This window comes from Scyliorhinus torazame, chromosome 11 (assembly GCF_047496885.1).
Source record: "Scyliorhinus torazame isolate Kashiwa2021f chromosome 11, sScyTor2.1, whole genome shotgun sequence".
Lineage (NCBI taxonomy): Eukaryota > Metazoa > Chordata > Chondrichthyes > Carcharhiniformes > Scyliorhinidae > Scyliorhinus > Scyliorhinus torazame.
In genome coordinates, this window is record NC_092717.1 from 225565812 (window position 1) to 225584075 (window position 18264).

At 43.8% G+C, this 18264-nt stretch overlaps 1 protein-coding gene across 5 annotated transcripts in view; it reads right to left on the bottom strand.

Moving 5' to 3' along the window:
- LOC140385819 (piezo-type mechanosensitive ion channel component 2-like) overlaps positions 1-18264 on the bottom strand; it is a 1561269-nt gene that overhangs the window by 237456 nt on the left and 1305549 nt on the right. For 3 of the 5 annotated variants that reach the window (XM_072468377.1, XM_072468379.1, XM_072468376.1), the window contains exon 33: positions 2577-2675. The exons of the other annotated variants lie outside the window; for them this stretch is intronic. In XM_072468377.1, the coding sequence (XP_072324478.1) occupies positions 2577-2675 (99 nt within the window). The remainder of the gene's footprint in view (positions 1-2576; positions 2676-18264) is intronic. 5 annotated transcript variants of the gene reach the window in all.

Sequence of the window (18264 nt, forward strand, 5' to 3'; positions counted from 1 at the left end):
TCGGAACAGCTCCCTCCTTCTCCAGGACTGGTGCCAATATCCCATGAAATCAAATCCATTTCTTCCACACTAACCTTTGAAACATGCATTTATATCTTTAATGTTATTGACCCTGTGCCAATTAACTCATGGATCAGGTAGTAATCCAGAGATTATTACCTTTTTGGTTCTGCTTTTTCATTTAGCCCCTGGTTTCTCATAGTCCTTCAGCAGAACCTTTATCCTTGTTCTTCCTATATGGTTGGTATCCTGCTTTGATGCTAATCACAATGTTCACAAACACACAGGCTTTAAATTGACAGCTCCTCATGACATCAAAAGCAGCTAAGTGGTTTCTGCTGTGAGTAGGAGAAGGCAGGGTCATAGAGAGGCATTCAAGCATGAGTGGATAGTTAAATAAACAATCCACCAAGCACCTGTGTCTAGACCAATAAAACTGTCAATCACTGGCTAGTGAAATTGAATGGATGATTTCCATTTCAAAGACTGTCAGGGAATTTGAAGCAGCTGCTGCTTTAAAGACTTTGTATGAGGCAGCAGATGTCGTGAAAGAGTAAGTGAAAATGCAGCCAATTTTCAACTCTATTGCCTGGATTTCTCTTCAGCTTTCAGGCTGGGTGACTGATGGGAGGTTCGATGGGGGTCGCTGATGGGTGTGACTAATGGGGGTCTCTGATGGGGGGACTTGGGGAGATTGGATCACCTTTCTGCATGCATGCTGTCCCATTATTCCCATGATGGGCGGGAGGATGCCCCTCCTTGTCTGCGGGGAGTGGCGCAGGATTAACTCTGTGGGAGGGAGGGGGGACCTGCCGCCGGGCCTCGGAATTAGGTTGCCCACTCAAAATGGTAGCCTGATACCAGAATTACGGCAGAATCCGGCGAGCTTTCCACCATGCACATATTTGCATGGTTAAGGAGTGAGACCCGCATTTGGACCCCGCACCCAGTGCCAATGGAGACCCGATTCTCCATTGGCTGGAGCACTTAGGCACCAGAATGAAGAGTCCCGGCCATATATTTACTATATTGGGTCGGAGAATATTTGATGCTGGTGCCTATTGTCTAAATGACAAGTATTGCTTTAACTAACATTTTAAATATTTTTATGATTTCAAACACAGTGAATAAGACAGTTCCTCATCAACATGTTCATTGGTTGCTAGCATGGTGGATGATGCACTCTATAAAGCCTATCTCCATGCAATTTGTGGAGGTTACTTCAAAAGCAACAAATCTGTGCCTTTTTTGGCCAAGTTTCTATTTTGAAATACCAAAATACAGCACTACGTAAATGTTAGCAGAATAACAAGAAACAAATAATGGAGGAAGAAGAAAACTACAATACTTGTTTGCCAATTTTCAGGAGTTGTTAGTTATTAGCAAAAATGCACAATTAGTGGTTAGTTCAAATAATTTATCAGCAGCATTAATCTAGTTGCAATTAGCTGTAACTCCATGACTGTGGTAATTTTTAATGGCACAGGAAATTCTATCAGTTCAGCAGTAAACTTTCCCTTTTTATTGTTGATTTACGCCCACAACAGATATAATCAGTGGTAGATATAATCATGCATGCAAAGCAAGAGCAAGAAAAGCACAAAAATTCAGCACTGGTTTAAAACAAACATTTGAGACATGCATATTATGACATGCAGAAGCCAGTGTTTGCCAGCTCTCTTACTGCAGAAAAAACAACACAAAGCTACATAAAATTAATTAGCATTGAGGCATTATTATGAACCACTATCTTGAAAAATATTACATGAAACTTGGTTTGAATCTATCATTTTGATTTTCTTTGTTTTATTTGAGTATCGATGTTTGAGTCAAGTCTGAACCACAAGATTATAACTTGTGTATTTACAATTCATAAATATTTAAACGTTAATACAAAAAGGGTCTCTGCTCATACAATATATGCTTTTTGAGTATGAAAGTACTTTTTATAGGCCTCAGTGTATTTAATTTAACTTTAATAATAGATGATAGTCACAGTAAGCATTACATCATTGAATTGAGCATATGCAGACAAAGTCTTAAAATGTACGAATCAACTGATCGCAATAACCAGAAAATAAAGTTGTTCAGATCAATTTTGTTTAGTTTAAATTTGCTGTTGAGGGTTTTCACTTATCTGAAATGTTTCAACTGTCCAGCTCTCTACTTAATATGTTTGAACAATCCTATTGAAGAATAACTAAACATGCAGTTAAAAGCCAGTGCAATAAGGCAGAATGGTACTGATACATGAGGGAAGAATAGTACAACCCCACCAATTGGCAATCTCAGGAGATGGGTGAAATGATATTTTGGCTGTTTTCAGGCACTTTCATTGAGGAGAATAGATATTAGCTGTTAATTTTAACATTATGCTTTCACACCAAAATGTCACCATTACAGTATCTTATAAATGACACCACAAACATTTCAGAAAAATAAGTTAATCAAACTACAATTCAACCAAATTTATCGAAGAGTTGTCAACTGGTTGGGATTTACTGCATTAACTGAGTTGGCATACTACAGAATGAGGCATAATCATTGCACACACTCAAGAAACATCTGAGAAATACCTTTACAGCTCTGACTATCAACTGAAGTATGGTTTTTGGCAGTTTTAGGATAGACTTTGGCAAGGCTATTATGGCTGAAACAAATTTCCGAACTGCTCTCTACAAAGGATAAAGCAAGGCAATTGTTAGTAGAAAGGAGGTTCTTAATACATTAATAAATTTTTAAAAAAATAATTCAAGTCAATATTTTAAGGTTTTACATTCATTTGGAGGTTTTGAATTTTACATAATCTACAAAAAAGGCAATTTGGTTTTCTGCACAAAAAACTGAAGAGAATTAGGTTTTCTAAATTAACTGGATCTAAATAAAAACTTGGATTTGCATGGTGCTTCTCACATCAGAAACAACTAATAATAAAGAAGGAAAGTAATGCATTGGATACTGACAATGTGAAAAAGGGAGTAAAATGTCAAAGTTAGGTTGGGGGAACTCAAAGTATTGCTGAAAATGAGATGTTTGACCAAGTTTTTGGAAGCAGGTAGAGAGGCAGTGAACTACAGTTACTTCTCATAGAATCACTACAATGCTGAAGGAGACCACTCAGCCCATCGAATCTGCACTGACCCTCTGAAAGACTACCCATTCCGCCCTACCCTATCCCAGAACCACACCCAACCTGCACATTGTTGGACCCGAAGAGGTAATTTAGCATGGCCAATCCACCTAACCTGCACATCTTTGGACTGTGCATTCACTTCAAACTGGGTCATCTCTGTCCGAAGGAAGTGTCTCGTTTTATGATGAAAAAAATGGCGCCGCCCCTGCACCAACGCTCCGCCCGGTGGAGGGCTACCAGCCACATCACATAAAACCCCCGCCGTTCCCGACATAAACGGCCGGAGAATTGCCAGGTCCATGACCGCACATGGGCACGAAGACGACCTACAGCGGTCGTACCGTACACGGTGCCGACCGTGCGCGGACCCAGCCTGTCAGTTAGCCCCCCTGTACCACCGCTCGCCACCCCTGGCCAACCTCCCACTAGTCTCCCTAAGCCCCCCCAAAGCTCCCTCGGCCAGCGGAACGGTTCCCCCCTCCCCCTGATTGTGGTGGCGCTAGACACAGTCTGCAGCCGCCATGCGAGGTTGACGAAAACTCAGAGCACACCCGGCCCATCGGGGGCGAAGCATTGGGGAGGGCCTTCAGGTGACATCCTGAGGCCGTCCCAATAGCGTGCGGCGTACTCACCAGTGATGTTGTTTTGGTGGGGGCAGAGAATCCGATAATGGGCACCGTTCTTGATTTTGGTGTCAAAAGGGATTCTCCGCCCGATCGGCGAATACGCTTTCGATGTCGGGCAACGGAGAATCCCGCCCTGAGTGTTGATGCCAACGGAGAATCCGTGGACTTCCACAACAGAAAAATTGGCGCTGCACTTGCACCGCCTCTGCTACTATTAAGGGGTGAGCACTGGTACCACTTGGAACACAATCGATTCTACTGAAAAATAGTGCAGGATTTGCCGGGTCCGTGATTGACAAGCTGCAGCCGCACATACGCATAACACTCCCCACAATCACTTATCCCAGCCAAAAAGATGCACTGGTTGTGCTGGAGTGTGCCCATACAGCTGATGGGTTGTCTGGGGCCAGATGGCATCCAGGGGGGATGTCCTGGGGAACACCTATACGACCCATGGCACCAGGTTCAAAATGGGCTGTTAGCAGTGTGCAGAGCTGCACGGCTGCCTTGCCGGCTGGGGGAATGCCGCTCCGTGCCCGTCCACCCTGACCCCACAGCCCACCTCCTGGCCACCCTCCACTACTTCCCCCTGCCCTGGCAGAAGCCCCCTGCCGCAGCACACGGTCAGCAAACAATGGCGATATTGGAGACCTTCTGAACCCATCTCTCTCCCTCAGCAGCTGCCACGCCAGTTTCACGATTTTTAAAAGCACAAGTGAACCGTGCCATCGGGAACGTGGCCCATCGGAGGCGGAGAATTGCGGTGGCCCTGGAGAGTACCGGGTCGGGAAGTTAATGTTTACGGTGTGCGGAGTGAAATGCATTGACGCTGTTTTCGAGATGACGGAGAATCGTGATTTGGTGTGGAATTGGCACCTGCCGCAATTTTGGCGTCAGAAGCTATTCTCCGCCAATCGCTTTTCATAATTTCGGCGTCGGTGAACGGAGAATCCAGCCCAAGAATTTTGAAATTGACATGTTGCACCATGGGAGTTAGAGAAGCTTGGATGTGGATAACAGTGATGAGAATGTCGGATATTGTGCAAGTGAAAACACTGGTTAATTACTTTGGATAAGTTAAAGTTTGTTGGAGAGCTAATGCATGGAGGCCAACCAGCTACTAAGTAATTGGAGATACCGAGTCTTGAGGTGAAGGCATGGACAAGAATTTCTGCGGTAGAAAACTGGAGATGGGGTGGTGTAACTATTATTGCAGAGGTACAAGGAAGCATTTTTTTTTAGTTCAACAGACTTGGGGAAGAAAGCTGAATTTGAGATTGAATACATATGCCAACTTTCTGTAAATCCTGATAGCTTGAAATGGCAGCCAGGGAGATTTTGCAAAGACTAGGGATTTTTGTCAGGGATGCTGCTGTAAACGAAAGAAGATGACCTCAGATTTGATATTTAGCTGGAGTAAGTTACAATTCATCCAGATATTGATAGCAGAAAGACAATTTGAGAATGTTGCATCACCCTTTCAGTCAAGGTAGAGGGCAATAAGTTAGAAATGGTGTCATCAGTATACCTGGGCATGGTGCTGGTACGGTTCTGTAGTTTGATCAGTCATTCAAAGGTTTAGAACCCTACTGTTTTTACACAATATAGGCTACATGTGTACTCCCTTACACCAAAATAATTGATTTTTAGCTGCCTCCAAAGTGATTTGGTAAACCACTCAGTTCTACAAAGTTAACATGGGTGATAAATGTTATCCTTGTAAGTTCCGCCCACTTTTTAAGAATGAAGAAAGAAAAAAAATGTAGGAACTGACCCTGGACAATGCGTAATATAGCTAATGGAATGGTAATGAGCAAAGAAAATTCCTAAGATAGACTGGAGGTGACTCTGTGTGGAATTTTATCATCTTAGTTTTTCACCAACAGTCAGAACTATTTCTGAGTCCCCACTCCGATGGTTTCTGAGGTCTGCTCACCTGCACAATCAGCCTAGGGGCAATTAATGAAAAGATCACCTCAAGGAGCTTGTTCAGTTAAGAATGGCAGATGGGCTCTATGAACAAGAGAGCCAGTAGTGGCACCCGAGGCTAGAGAAGGGTGCTGTAGCATAATGGGCTAAAAGCAATGCTAATGAGATAGTGATGTGTATCATAATATATCAGTGACATCAGCAGTCATGTACTAAAGGCTCTGTAGAAAGATGGAAGTGTCTTCACACACAAGAGATGTACTTACCTTGAAGCTTATCCAAGTATAAGTGTAAATAAAGTCGTTTGAAGAAACCTACCTGAGTTAGGCCTAAGTCATTCATGAGTAGAGGGAAACCTTACCAGTATTGATTAGGTCCCAAGTTAAACAGCCAGAAATGATGGCACCGGTGGTGACACTAATCTAACAATGGTTCGGTGCCATGGACAGAACACCTACCAGGAGAAATCGGAAGAAGGCTTCTTTAAAGGAAGATTCAGAAGACTTACCTTGGCTAAGAGGCAAACCGAGGATTGGTAGCGATAGCAGCACCCATCGAGCAGTCACTTGTCCTTCCATGGACTCTTGAAAACCTCAAAGGTCCACAGAGAGAACAGTATTGGAGTGCAGAGAAAACACTTCCTGAGACATTGATCGGTTTTGGGTTTGAATGATAAACAACAGTAACACCAGATTAGTTCATTCCTCTATCCTGTGGGGTCTTTGTCAACAATATCCTGCTGAGATGGGTACAGCAGATCTCTTCACTCAAAACTGTCCTAAAAGTGTTTGATGCATATTTCAGCCCAAAATGGAATCTTGTAATCAATTAAGCACAATTTAATCAGACATTCCAAAAGCCAGAGCAGTCCATCAAATTGTTTCTTACAGACCTGTATAGGCTAGCCAGTTGTTGCGGGTATACTTCAGTGAAAGATTAAATTATTCGCCACCGCACTTGCAACAAAAAGCTGTCAGACCTTTTTACAGACAAAAAACGACCTGACATTTGATTCAGCGGTTCAATATGCTAGGCAGGCCGTACTTAGGCTCTAATCCATTGAAATCCCAAGGCTTTGAAAGAGTCTGTTAGCTGTGTAGGCCTAAAGGCTGCAGCCATACCCAATTTGCCCGCCAAAAATGGGTGAAAGGGCAGGAAACCCCACAGCAGCCATCTTGAGGTGACCACGCTGCAATATTAAAATGCAACACAGAAAGCAAGATTACCGATCAGGGGCGCAGAGTGTTTCCAATGTGAAATGACAGGACTCTTCAAGCAGTTCCATAAATCTAAAAATGTCATTAAGGGCAGAAGTCAAGAGAATGTATGTAACACAGACCATTCAAGAAACTGACAATAAGGAAAGCAATAAATTTACAGATTTCCTAGAAGTAAAGGATAACGAGCAAGACTTTTGGTCAGTCACTTTGGAAGTTAAAGGCTTTAAAACTGACTTCAAATTTGATATTGGTTCCAGTGTTACAATCCTGGCTCATCATTTGGAATATAACAATAAACATCCAGTCATCAAGCTTAACTTGCAGGGTACAGGTGGAATAGATGGGCAGCATGGTAGCACAGTGGATAGCAAAATGGCTTCACAGCGCCAGGGTCCGAGGTTCGATTCCCCGGTGGGTCACTGTCTGTGCGGAGTCTGCATATTATCCCCGTGTCTGCGTGGGTTTTCCCCGGGTGCTCCGGTTTCCTCCTACAGTCCAAAGACGTGCAGGTTAGGTGGATTGGCAATGCTAAATTGCCCTAAGTGACCAAAAAGGTTCGGAGGAGTTATTGGGTTACGGGGACAGGGTGGACACGACGGTTTAAGAGGGTCGGTGCAGACTCGATGGGCCAAATAGCCTCCTTCTGCACTGTATGTTCTATGTTCTATGTTCAAGAGATAATCTCCATATTTTGCCATAAGAGGTGATAGTTTATTGAGACCCTCCCATGCACAAAGTTAATCTTTACTCAGCAGGCGTGCATGTGTATCATTGGGCATTCTGGAAATAGCAGATGAAGTCCTACAGCAGGACAGCTGGGTTCCAGTCATCGAGGAATTTCCAAAGTCAGGTACAGAACCAATTGATTTCCATTCACCAGCAGCTGGTGAGGCTTATTCATAGGGCGGTGGATCATTCTCCATTACAGAGAAACAATTTACTGGACCCCAGGAGGAGGTTGTACATCTCGCAATTCTTTTCAAAAATAGGCCGGAAGGTGTAGAAGTAGATGGCACTGAAGAAGGTGGTGACCATCTGTGAGAGGACCTTCTAGATCTAAGCTGCCTCTGTCCTGAAGAAGAATTTGAGAAAAAGGCCGTTGTCACAATGAGTGATCTGTTAGGAGGTTAGGTCCTAGAGATTGGTGTGCTCTTTGAATTTACTGCCATGAAGCACATTAGCTGTCTTTTTTGAAGAGGCAGCTGTGTATGTTATCAAAGTGCAGAGTTCATTTACTTGTCCCATTGAACCCACCAATAAGAAGCTTTATATATTGCTGGCTGACCATAGAGAGATGTCCAGGGAGAACAAAATGTTTGATTCCATAGTGGATCAGACTGCCAGAGTGTTGGCGGAGCCCATTTAGTTTGGGTGAAAGTAAGTAGACATCCACACTTCAATCTCATCAGAAAATCACCTCCACTAAAGTTTTCCTTCCGCACAGAAGCAGAAGCCAAAACTACAGAGCTTCCGTAGCTGAAGTGTCCCATCCAAGAATTTCATCTCGGTTTAGTTGTGAAGATTCATTCGCTTACTGAATATGGTGTTGTTTTTTGAGCTACCACAGTCATCACATTGCCTTCTTATTAAGGGAATCAGAGGTTACGGGGAAAGGGCAGGAAAGTGGATGTGAGGAATGTCGATTTAGTCATGATCGGATTGAATGGTAGAGCAGGCTCGAGGGGCTGAACAGCATACTCCTGTTCCTATTTCTTATGATCTTTCTTATGGTCTTATAGCAGAGCAGCCCCATGCCAATGCAAAAGTGGCAAAGGCTAGCACTACCACAGAAAGTGAAAGTAGATCCCCAAGTGCAGAAGGGATGCCATATTTTCTTCATTTTCTACAAGGAAATCCTGTCTACAGAATTCTTGTAATTCTTCTTCTCGTCATCCAGATTTGCTCAAATCTCAGATACTGAGTATCTTTTACATCCTCAGTGTAGCAGTGAAGCATTCTTCGTTGGAGTTGAAGATACATAATCTTCTCAGATCTTGTGCGAAGAGAGAGCAGAGGAATGCTAGTTTGTCCTCCTCCTGTTCAAGAAAGAATGATTGTCTATGTCATGTAGTATTCTCTCTTGCATTGGTCTTTCTTCAAAAAGCTTTCACGATCCTTACAGTTCAATTGTTGTGCAGATTACGGCCCAATTACCAGCAGTCGTGGAAAGTTGCTGTCTCACTCCATTGATGTGGTGGTTATCTGGGGAAAAGATGAGCGGCCACATGTACCACGAAGTTTTAGGAGAGAACCAAGAACACTGTGGGAGAATGAATTATTTATGACATTAACTTGGGAGAGGATGGTGGAGGGCAAGGGGTGGCACAGTAAGAGTAGGAGTTGGATAGAATCTGTGACAGTAAAGGACGTTACAATGATTTAAATATAAAATATAAATAGTTTGAGAAAATAGCTTATGGTGGTTATTACAAAAGTCATGGAGTCATAGGGTTTTAACAGCATGGAAAGAGGCCCTTCTGCCCATCGTGTCTATGCTGGACATGGGGGCAGGATTCTCTCTGCCCGGGCCGGGCCGGAGAATCCCTGCGACCGGCGCGAATCTCGCCACACCGCCCTGACGCCGGCACGCGATTCTCCGCAGAGTGCAGAATCGGCGCCATTGGCGCTGCCGTGGTTGGCGCTGCGCCGGTCAGGAGCCGCTCTACGAGCCCCCCCGCCGATTCTTGGCCCGGGCGGCCGTCGTAAAAAGGCCGAATCCCGCTGGCGCCATCCACACCTGCTCTCAGCTGACGGGAACTCGGTATGGAAGGGTCAGGGGGTGGCCTGTGGGGGGGGAGAGGGTGGTCCGACCCCGGAGGGGAGGGCCTCCGATGTGGCCTGGCCCGCGATCGGGGCCCACCAATCGGCGGGCCGGCCTCTCTGGCTGGGGGCCTCCTTTCTTCCATGCCAGCCCCTGCAGACCTGCATGTTGCGTTGGGGCCGGCGCGTTGACGGAGCCACTGCGCATGCGCGGATCCTCTGCCGCTCAGTTGATGCCGGGATCAGCAGCTGGAGCTGCATGAACCACTCCAGTGCCGTGCTGGCCCCCTGTAGGGGCCAGAATTGCTGATCCTGAGGCCGTGTTGGCGCCATCGAGAAATGCAACGGCGTTTCCGACGGCATCAACACTTAGCCTCAGGATCACAGAATACCACCCCGAGCACCTGTCTACTCTAATACCATTTTCCACCACTTGGCCCACAGCCTTGTATGCTATGGCATTTCAGGTGCTTATCTAAATTCTTTTTAAATGTTGTGAGGGTTCCTGCCTCTACTACCCTTTCAGGCAGTGAGTTCCAGATTCCAACCACCTTCTGGGTGAAAAAGGTCTTCCTCACAGCCCCTCCAAACCTATACCATCTCATTATTGACTCCTCTGCTTGGGGGAAATGTTCCTTCGTAGCCACCCTATCTATGCCCATCATAATTTTGTAAAAGTAAAGTTGCCATAGTCCCATAGGCTGCTTTCCCCTTTGAGGGGGTGAGCTGACTGGTGGTGATTTAACCTGAGGATCACCACACCTCAGGCGAGGAGCAAGATTGAAAAGTGAACCTTCATGATTAACCTCAGCTGGTACGGGAATTGAGCCCATGCTGTTGACCTCACTCTGCATCGGAAACCAGCTGTCCAGCCAACTGAGCTAAATCATCCCAGTTTGTAATGCAATTACATTATCTAAATCACTTTGAAGCTTCCTTGCATCCTCCTCATAACTTACAACTCCATCCAGTTTTGTGTCATGTGCTAACTTGGAAATGTTACACTTGGTTCCCTCAATCAGGTAATTTATATATATTGTGAACAGCTGGGGCCAGCTGTTTGTTGGCGATAGAACCTGTCTAATGAACAGAATTGAATTTTTTGTGGAATGAACTAAAATAATAAACAGAGCAATGCCAGTGGATGTTGTTTATATGGGCTTCAAGAAGGCATTTGATACGGTTTGATAAAAGAGATGGTTAGCTCAAAAGTAAGCTCATGGAATTGATGATACATTTTTCACCTGGTTCAGAGTTTGGTTATGCAGCAGAAAACACAAAGTACAGACAATGAGTATGTACTCAAATTGGAATAAAGTGCCTAGTGTTGTTCCACAAGGAGCTTTGGCCTCGATGATTCACTATAATTAAGTCTGTCTTAGATAGCACAATAGAAAGTAATCTATCTTAGCTTGCCACTAATGCAAAGATTTGTATTGTATCTAGTGTAGATGGGAGCATAAAATAACAAAGAGACATTAGTGAGTTTAAGTGAATAGAAGATGGATTTCAATGGAAGTAAGTGCAAACATTCATTTTGGACCCAAAACTGATAAATCGAAATATTTTAAATGCTGAAAAGCAAGGAACAGTGGATGCTAAAGAGATTTAAGGACCCATTTTAACGAGTCACTTAAATATAGTGGTCATGCACAAAATTAAATTTGGGATGTTAGCTTTTGAAGGGGAGGAGGTTTTGCTTCAGCTTCACAAATCCCGAGTTAGATCACACCTGGAGTACTGTGTACAGCTTTCAAAGGATAGATTGTTGGAAGAAGTGCAGATCAGATTCACTTCATTATGCTTGAGCGGAGGTATATGGGTAGTCGTGATAATGGGATGGCAATGTGTATGATGGTGATATGAACATGACATCAGCAGTGTTGTGCTAATAATAATCTTTATTAGTATCACACGTGGGCTTACATTAACACTGTGTGGTAGTCACCACTGTTCTATATATCACATACGAGATGTAATACGGTAAGGCTCCTGTACTACAGATACGGGCGTAGATCCCTGCCTGCTGGCTCCGCCCAGTAGGCGGAGTATAAATGTGTGTGCTCACCGAGCTGCAGCCATTTCGGCAGCAGCTGCAGGAGGCTACACATCTCTGCTTAATAAAGCCTCGATTACTCTCTACTCTCGTCTAGTCATAATTGATAGTGCATCACATTACAATGAAGTTACTGTGAAAATCCCTCAGTCGCTACATATGGCGCCTGATCGTGAACACTGAGGACGAATTCAGAATGTCCAAATCACCTCACAGCATGTCTTTTCGGACTTGTGGGAGGAAACTGGAGCAACAAACAAACAAAGAACAAAGAAATGTACAGCACAGGAACAGGCCCTTCGGCCCTCCAAGCCCGTGCCGACCATACTGCCCGACTAAACTACAATCTTCTACACTTCCTGGGTCCGTATCCTTCTATTCCCATCCTATTCATATATTTGTCAAGATGCCCCTTAAATGTCCCTATCGTCCCTGCTTCCACTACCTCCTCCGGTAGTGAGTTCCAGGCACCCACTACCCTTTGCGTAAAAAACTTGCCTCGTACATCTACTCTAAACTTTGCTCCTCTCACCTTAAACCTATGCCCCCTAGTAATTGACCCCTCTACCCTGGGGAAAAGCCTCTGACTATCCACTCTGTCTATGCCCCTCATAATTTTGTATACCTCTATCAGGTCGCCCCTCAACCTCCTTCGTTCCAGTGAGAACAAACCGAGTTTATTCAATCGCTCCTCATAGCTTATGCCCTCCATACCAGGCAACATTCTGGTAAATCTCTTCTGCACCCTCTCTAAAGCCTCCACATCCTTCTGGTAGTGTGGCGACCAGAATTGAACACTATACTCCAAGTGTGACCTAACTAAGGTTCTATACAGCTGCAACATGACTTGCCAATTCTTATACTCAATGCCCCGGCCAATGAAGGCAAGCATGCCGTATGCCTTCTTGACTACCTTCTCCACCTGTGTTGCCCCTTTCAATGACCTGTGGACCTGTACTCCTAGATCTCTTTGACTTTCAATACTCTTGAGGGTTCTACCATTCACTGTATATTCCCTACCTGCATTAGCCCTTCCAAAATGCATTACCTCACATTTGTCCGGATTAACCTCCATCTGCCATCTCTCCGCCCAAGTCTCCAGACAATCTAAATCCTGCTGTATCCTCAGACAGTCCTCATCGCTATCCGCAATTCCACCAACCTTTGTGTCGTCTGCAAACTTACTAATCAGACCAGTTACATTTTCCTCCAAATCATTTATATATACAAGCACCGGGAGAAAACCCACGCAGACACAGGGAGAACGAACAGACTCCACAAAGACAGTGACCCAAGCTGGGAATCGAACTCGGGACCCTGGTGCTTTGGCGCAATAGTGCTAACCACTGTGCTAATTCAGATAAAAAGATGGAATAGTCTGCACATACGAGAGATGTACTTACCTCGAGGTTTATCATCACAGTGTAAATAAAGTAGTTTTAAAAACTACCCGAGTCAGGCCTAAGTGATAAATGAGTAGAGGGAAACCATACCAGCATTGATTAGGCCACAACGTAAACCACAAAACAGATACTAGCCTCTGCAGGTGGGGGACTGTGAAAGGGCCGCAAGATGGAGATACATTCTGAAGACTTCAAAAAAAGTTTAGACTAAACTGTAGCAACAACTGCCAGACCATTTTTGTCCAGGAGGAACCCCTCTAGAACAGGGGTTCTGAGGGTGAAATCAAAGATGGCAGAGATGGTAGTGTAGTGGTAATCTAACTGAAATAGTAATCCTGAGGCCCAGGCTAATGTTCTGGGGGAAGAATTCAACTCCCACTACAGAAGCTGGTGGAATTGAAATTCAATTCACAAAATCTGGAATTGAAATCTATTCTCAGTAATAAAATGTAACAGCCAATGACTGTTCAGTCCTCAAGGCAAATCCTTGACCAATCAGTGTCAAGCTGCCTGGTTTAAAATTCAAATCATGCTTGACAGTTAACAAGTAGTCACCGCCAATTGGTGAATTCTCCATGACAACATCTCTACCAATCAAAGTCCACTTGTCAAACAATCATCACTCTCTTCTCATACAGTATAAATTTCTTGATTTCCTTGACATTATCTTGCAAATGTTCTGATGAGTGAAATACGCAAGCTTTGACAAAAAATGTCTATTTTTTCAGCAATAATCAGTGAAATCTTTATACAGTATTGGGTTAAAAACCAAACTGAAAACAGAATGCCAAGAAAAGTGGAAGAATAGTTTAAATGTAATAGTGCATTCTAGAACTTTGAAGAGAATGGCAAATTTTGAGATTTTGCAGCAGCTGGGCAAATTGGAAAGGTTGGTTTCTGACGCAGAAGTGCAACATAGCAGGAGGTGATGTCAATGCCAGACATGGGAGACAGATTGGTGTTGTTGCTGAACAGGGTATAAAATTTGGGTGATCTGAGGCGTCATTCTCCGACCCCCCGCCGGGTTGGAGAATCGCCGGGGGCTGCCGTGAATCCCGCCCCCGACGGTTGCCGAAGTCTCCGGCACCGGATATTCGGCGGGGGCGGGAATCGTGCCGCGCTGGTTGGCGGGCCCCCCCGCTGGATTCTCCGGCCCGGATGGGCCGAAGTCCCGCCGATAAATTGCCTGTCCCGAAGGCGTGGATTAAACCACCTTTTGAACGGCGGGACAAGGCGGCGTGGGCGGGCTCCGGGGTTCTGGGGGGGCGCGGGGCGATCTGGCCCCGGGGGGTGCCCCCACGGTGGCCTGGCCCCGCGATCGGGGCCCACCGATCCGCGGGCGAGCCTGTGCCATGGGGGCACTCTTTCCTTTCCGCCTCCGCCACGGTCTCCACCATGGCGGAAGCGGAAGAGACTCCCTCCACTGCGCATGCGTGGGAAACTGTCAGCGGCCGCTGACGCTCCCGCGCATGCGCCGCCCCGAGATGTCATTTCCGCGCCAGCTGGCGGGGCAACAAAGGCCGTTTCCGCCAGCTGGCGGGGCGGAAACTCCTCCGGCGTCGGCCTAGCCCCTCAATGTTGGGGCTCGGCCCCCAAAGATGCCGCACCTTTGGGGCGGCGCGATGCCCGTCTGATTGGCGCTGTTTTGGGCGCCAGTCGGCGGACATCGCGCCGTTTCGGGAGAATTTCGTCCCAGAAGCTCGAGTAGTGGGCTTCATAGACAGAATAAGAGAACCGAGGAATGAGAGAAGATAACAGAGAAAGTGCAAGGAACATGAAGAATGCGGGCATATTTAAGTGGAGGACAGGTGAGTAGCTTGGAGTGTACACGAATAGCAAGGTGGGTCGTCGAAGACACTTTAGAAGCGATAGTCACAAAAAAGATGGTCTCAATTTTGGACATTAAAATTTGAATGCGTGGTGAAGATTGGAATGATGTGGTATCTTAAAATAATAGGTAGCTTCTAGTATTTGCTGCATTTTCAAAAATTAATAGACTGATAGTGAATAGTGTTAATTTTTGAAATGTAAGTGATATTAGGGTGCATATTAGATTAAATTAGAATTTAATAATCAATGATAAAGATTTAAATACCAAATGCAATGGGTTAAGTTTCAAATTCTATTGCAATAAGTTGTGTTCCTCTTTTTACAAATACCCTTGAAATGTGTTGCACTTTTTCCTGTCTCACAAATATGTTGGTAATGACTACATCCATGAATGCAGAACCTTAATTGAAAAACAAAAATGAGAGACTAAATCTTAAAAAAAATAAGGGCAATGATTTGATAATTAATCTCGGTCTAAAATGTCAACCTTCAGATCATCAGCAATAGTTAGTTTCTACATTGTCAAAAAGGTTCAATATAAGACAATTAAATCATCCACATTGTAGAAATCTTAATGAATTGTATAAAAGGTTTATTCGGTTAACCTTGGACATTGAGCAAACCAAAACAAAATGTTATCAGAATGTTACAATATTTATTTCATGAGAATGCATAAAAAAGTAAAAATATACAGCAATATAACAATGCACGTTGCACTAAGATATTTGACAAAATCCTGCTTTATATCTGGAGCTTATCTGCAGCGATTTGTGTCGAATTATTTCACTTGTACAGGCCAAACTAAAAGCATTGCCACAAATGTGACGTAAGCAACAGTTGAGGTTCTTCGTCATTTATTATGATCATGAAAATAGAGTTTGACTTGAAACTTTATTTTTCATGTTTTGATGCGGGAAGAAGACATTCTTACATCCCAGTCTGTGCATAATTGGGTGCAATAAAAGGCAAAAGGTTATCATAAACAAACAGCATTTCTAATTCAAAGATAGAAAAGAACAGTACACATTTGTGCATTAGTATAAACATTCTAACTGATCTTTGTATAAACACGACATACAATTTTAGTTAAATCATAGAAATTTGAAAATGGTTATCAAAGAGCTGCACTATATTTGAAAGCTAGTTGATAGTAAAGTGGTTGGTTCATCAATAACTATTTTTAGTTGAAGCACTTCCCTCGTCAATCTGGGGAATGACAATAGCAGAAAAGTCATGCCCAAAACCCTGCTTGGCAATACTTACTGATGAAGGTTCACATCGATGGGCAATTCATCACAATGTGATGAATGTACATTTCTCTGAAAACCTTTAAATAGCTGCATCATGTATTTTCAGAAACATGTGTTATGTAAATTAGAACTTTTTCACAGGTGTCTCCTTGGGGCTTCCTTGTTTGACTGCTGAAGCTTTAGTAGGATTGTTGTGCAAGCCCAATTTATATACATAAAAGAAGCTTGCACTGAACTGTCTTCCAAGTTACGGCAATAGAGCCAAAAAGCCCGCAGAAAATTAATCTCTCTTCTTCAGAAGCCATTTGAGATTATCAAAAAATAATTTTTATCCATCTTAAAATATCAAGTTTTATTTCTCTACTTACTTTTATTACTTTCTCTTCCTGCAAACCATGACATACACCAGATATAGTTGCATAAATTATAGTAGATACCAAGTAACTTTGCATCTTTGATTTCACATGTGAACCAAGGCAGAGAATTCAACTGTAGGCTATCACAACCAATCATGACTTTGCCCTCAGCAATACTGACATATGCTTTCGGTGGTTGAACTGGCTCAAAGACAGGAACAGGGACTAGAGCAATTTTTTCCAGCCCTCAGTTCAGAACTACTGAGACCAATGACTGCCCTGGGTGAGGCCATTTTGAATATCTTGTGGTCTATATGGTACAGTTTAACAGCATACATAGCATCACTAAACAGGTATTGTAGTCACTCCTGATATTTTGAAAATATTTTCCATGAAGGATTTCCCTGTTTCTAGTCAATTGCCCCCTTTCCTTTCGTATTGTTGACTTCTGGGTGGGGGGATGTTTCTTTGAACATTGACTACTGTTACAACCTCCTGGGCGAGGGTGCAGTCAATTCCAGCCCCACATGACCCGGAGTCGTAACACAATTGAAATTAAGAAATTATTCTTAGAAAGCACCCAAAGTCTTTGGCCAAAGAGAAAATACTGGAAAATCTCAGCAGGTCTGGCAGCATCTGTAGGGAGAGAAAAAAGCTAACGTTTCAAGTCCAGATGACCCTTTGTCAAAGTCTTTGGCCCTTGGCTGCCCACTAACTACAGTCACCAGGTTCATAGATGTAAACACAATTAATTTTATTAATAACAATAATTATAATTAACTATTCTCGAATTCTTAACCCCCCCTTACTTAAACTCACCCCATCCTCTACACACACACGTGGGAAAAGAGGGGTGAAAAATAATGATGGAAGTAAAAAGATCTCATCGACTCACTCATATCCCCAGAGCTGTAAACAATCTTTGTTTCAGATGATTGTTTCTAGCACCCCTTTCTTCAATTTAGCCTTTCAGTTTGAGGTTTTCACTGTATATTCATGCAGATTCTGTGTACTGCTATGCAGCTTTTCTGGAGAAAACACAAAGGACAGAGAGAGAAGCATTTTTTCCTCCGAGCGTCCAGTCTCCAACTGTCCTTTCCATGGCTCTCTAAGAATCATCACACTCAGGCAGGATGCAATCACCACCTGTTACCTGGCAGAATACGGCCTTCTGGCCAATTCTTGGCCATCAGCCAACCAATCGAACCAAGTCCCACCAAACTCTCGGGTGTTGAAAAGCCTGAGTTCTGCTGTCCGAAGGCTAGCACGGTGTTCTGTTTATGCAACTTTTGAATTCCTCACTTCCCCTGCTCGACTTAATGATATATGTTCATTAAGCATCCATGGATTGAAATGATAACAGCATAAATAAAGAAAGGGAAAATAAGAGAATAAATAGGAAGGGCCTTTACATGCAACCCTCCATAAAGGAATGAAACATCATGGTACGGATGTTTCTTTATGAGATATGCAAAACATAAATCACAAACATATATCCATTCATTCATCCCCATTATATACATTTCCTTCCCAGTCTCTACATTGAGAACTACTTAGCTCTTAAACCCGTGACTAAGCATCCGCTATCACATGATCTTTTTCAAGGATGTGTACAATTTTAACATTGAACTGTTGTAATATCAAACTCCAGCGAAATTACCGTGTGTCCCAGATTTTAAACTTCTCTATAAATGCAAGCGG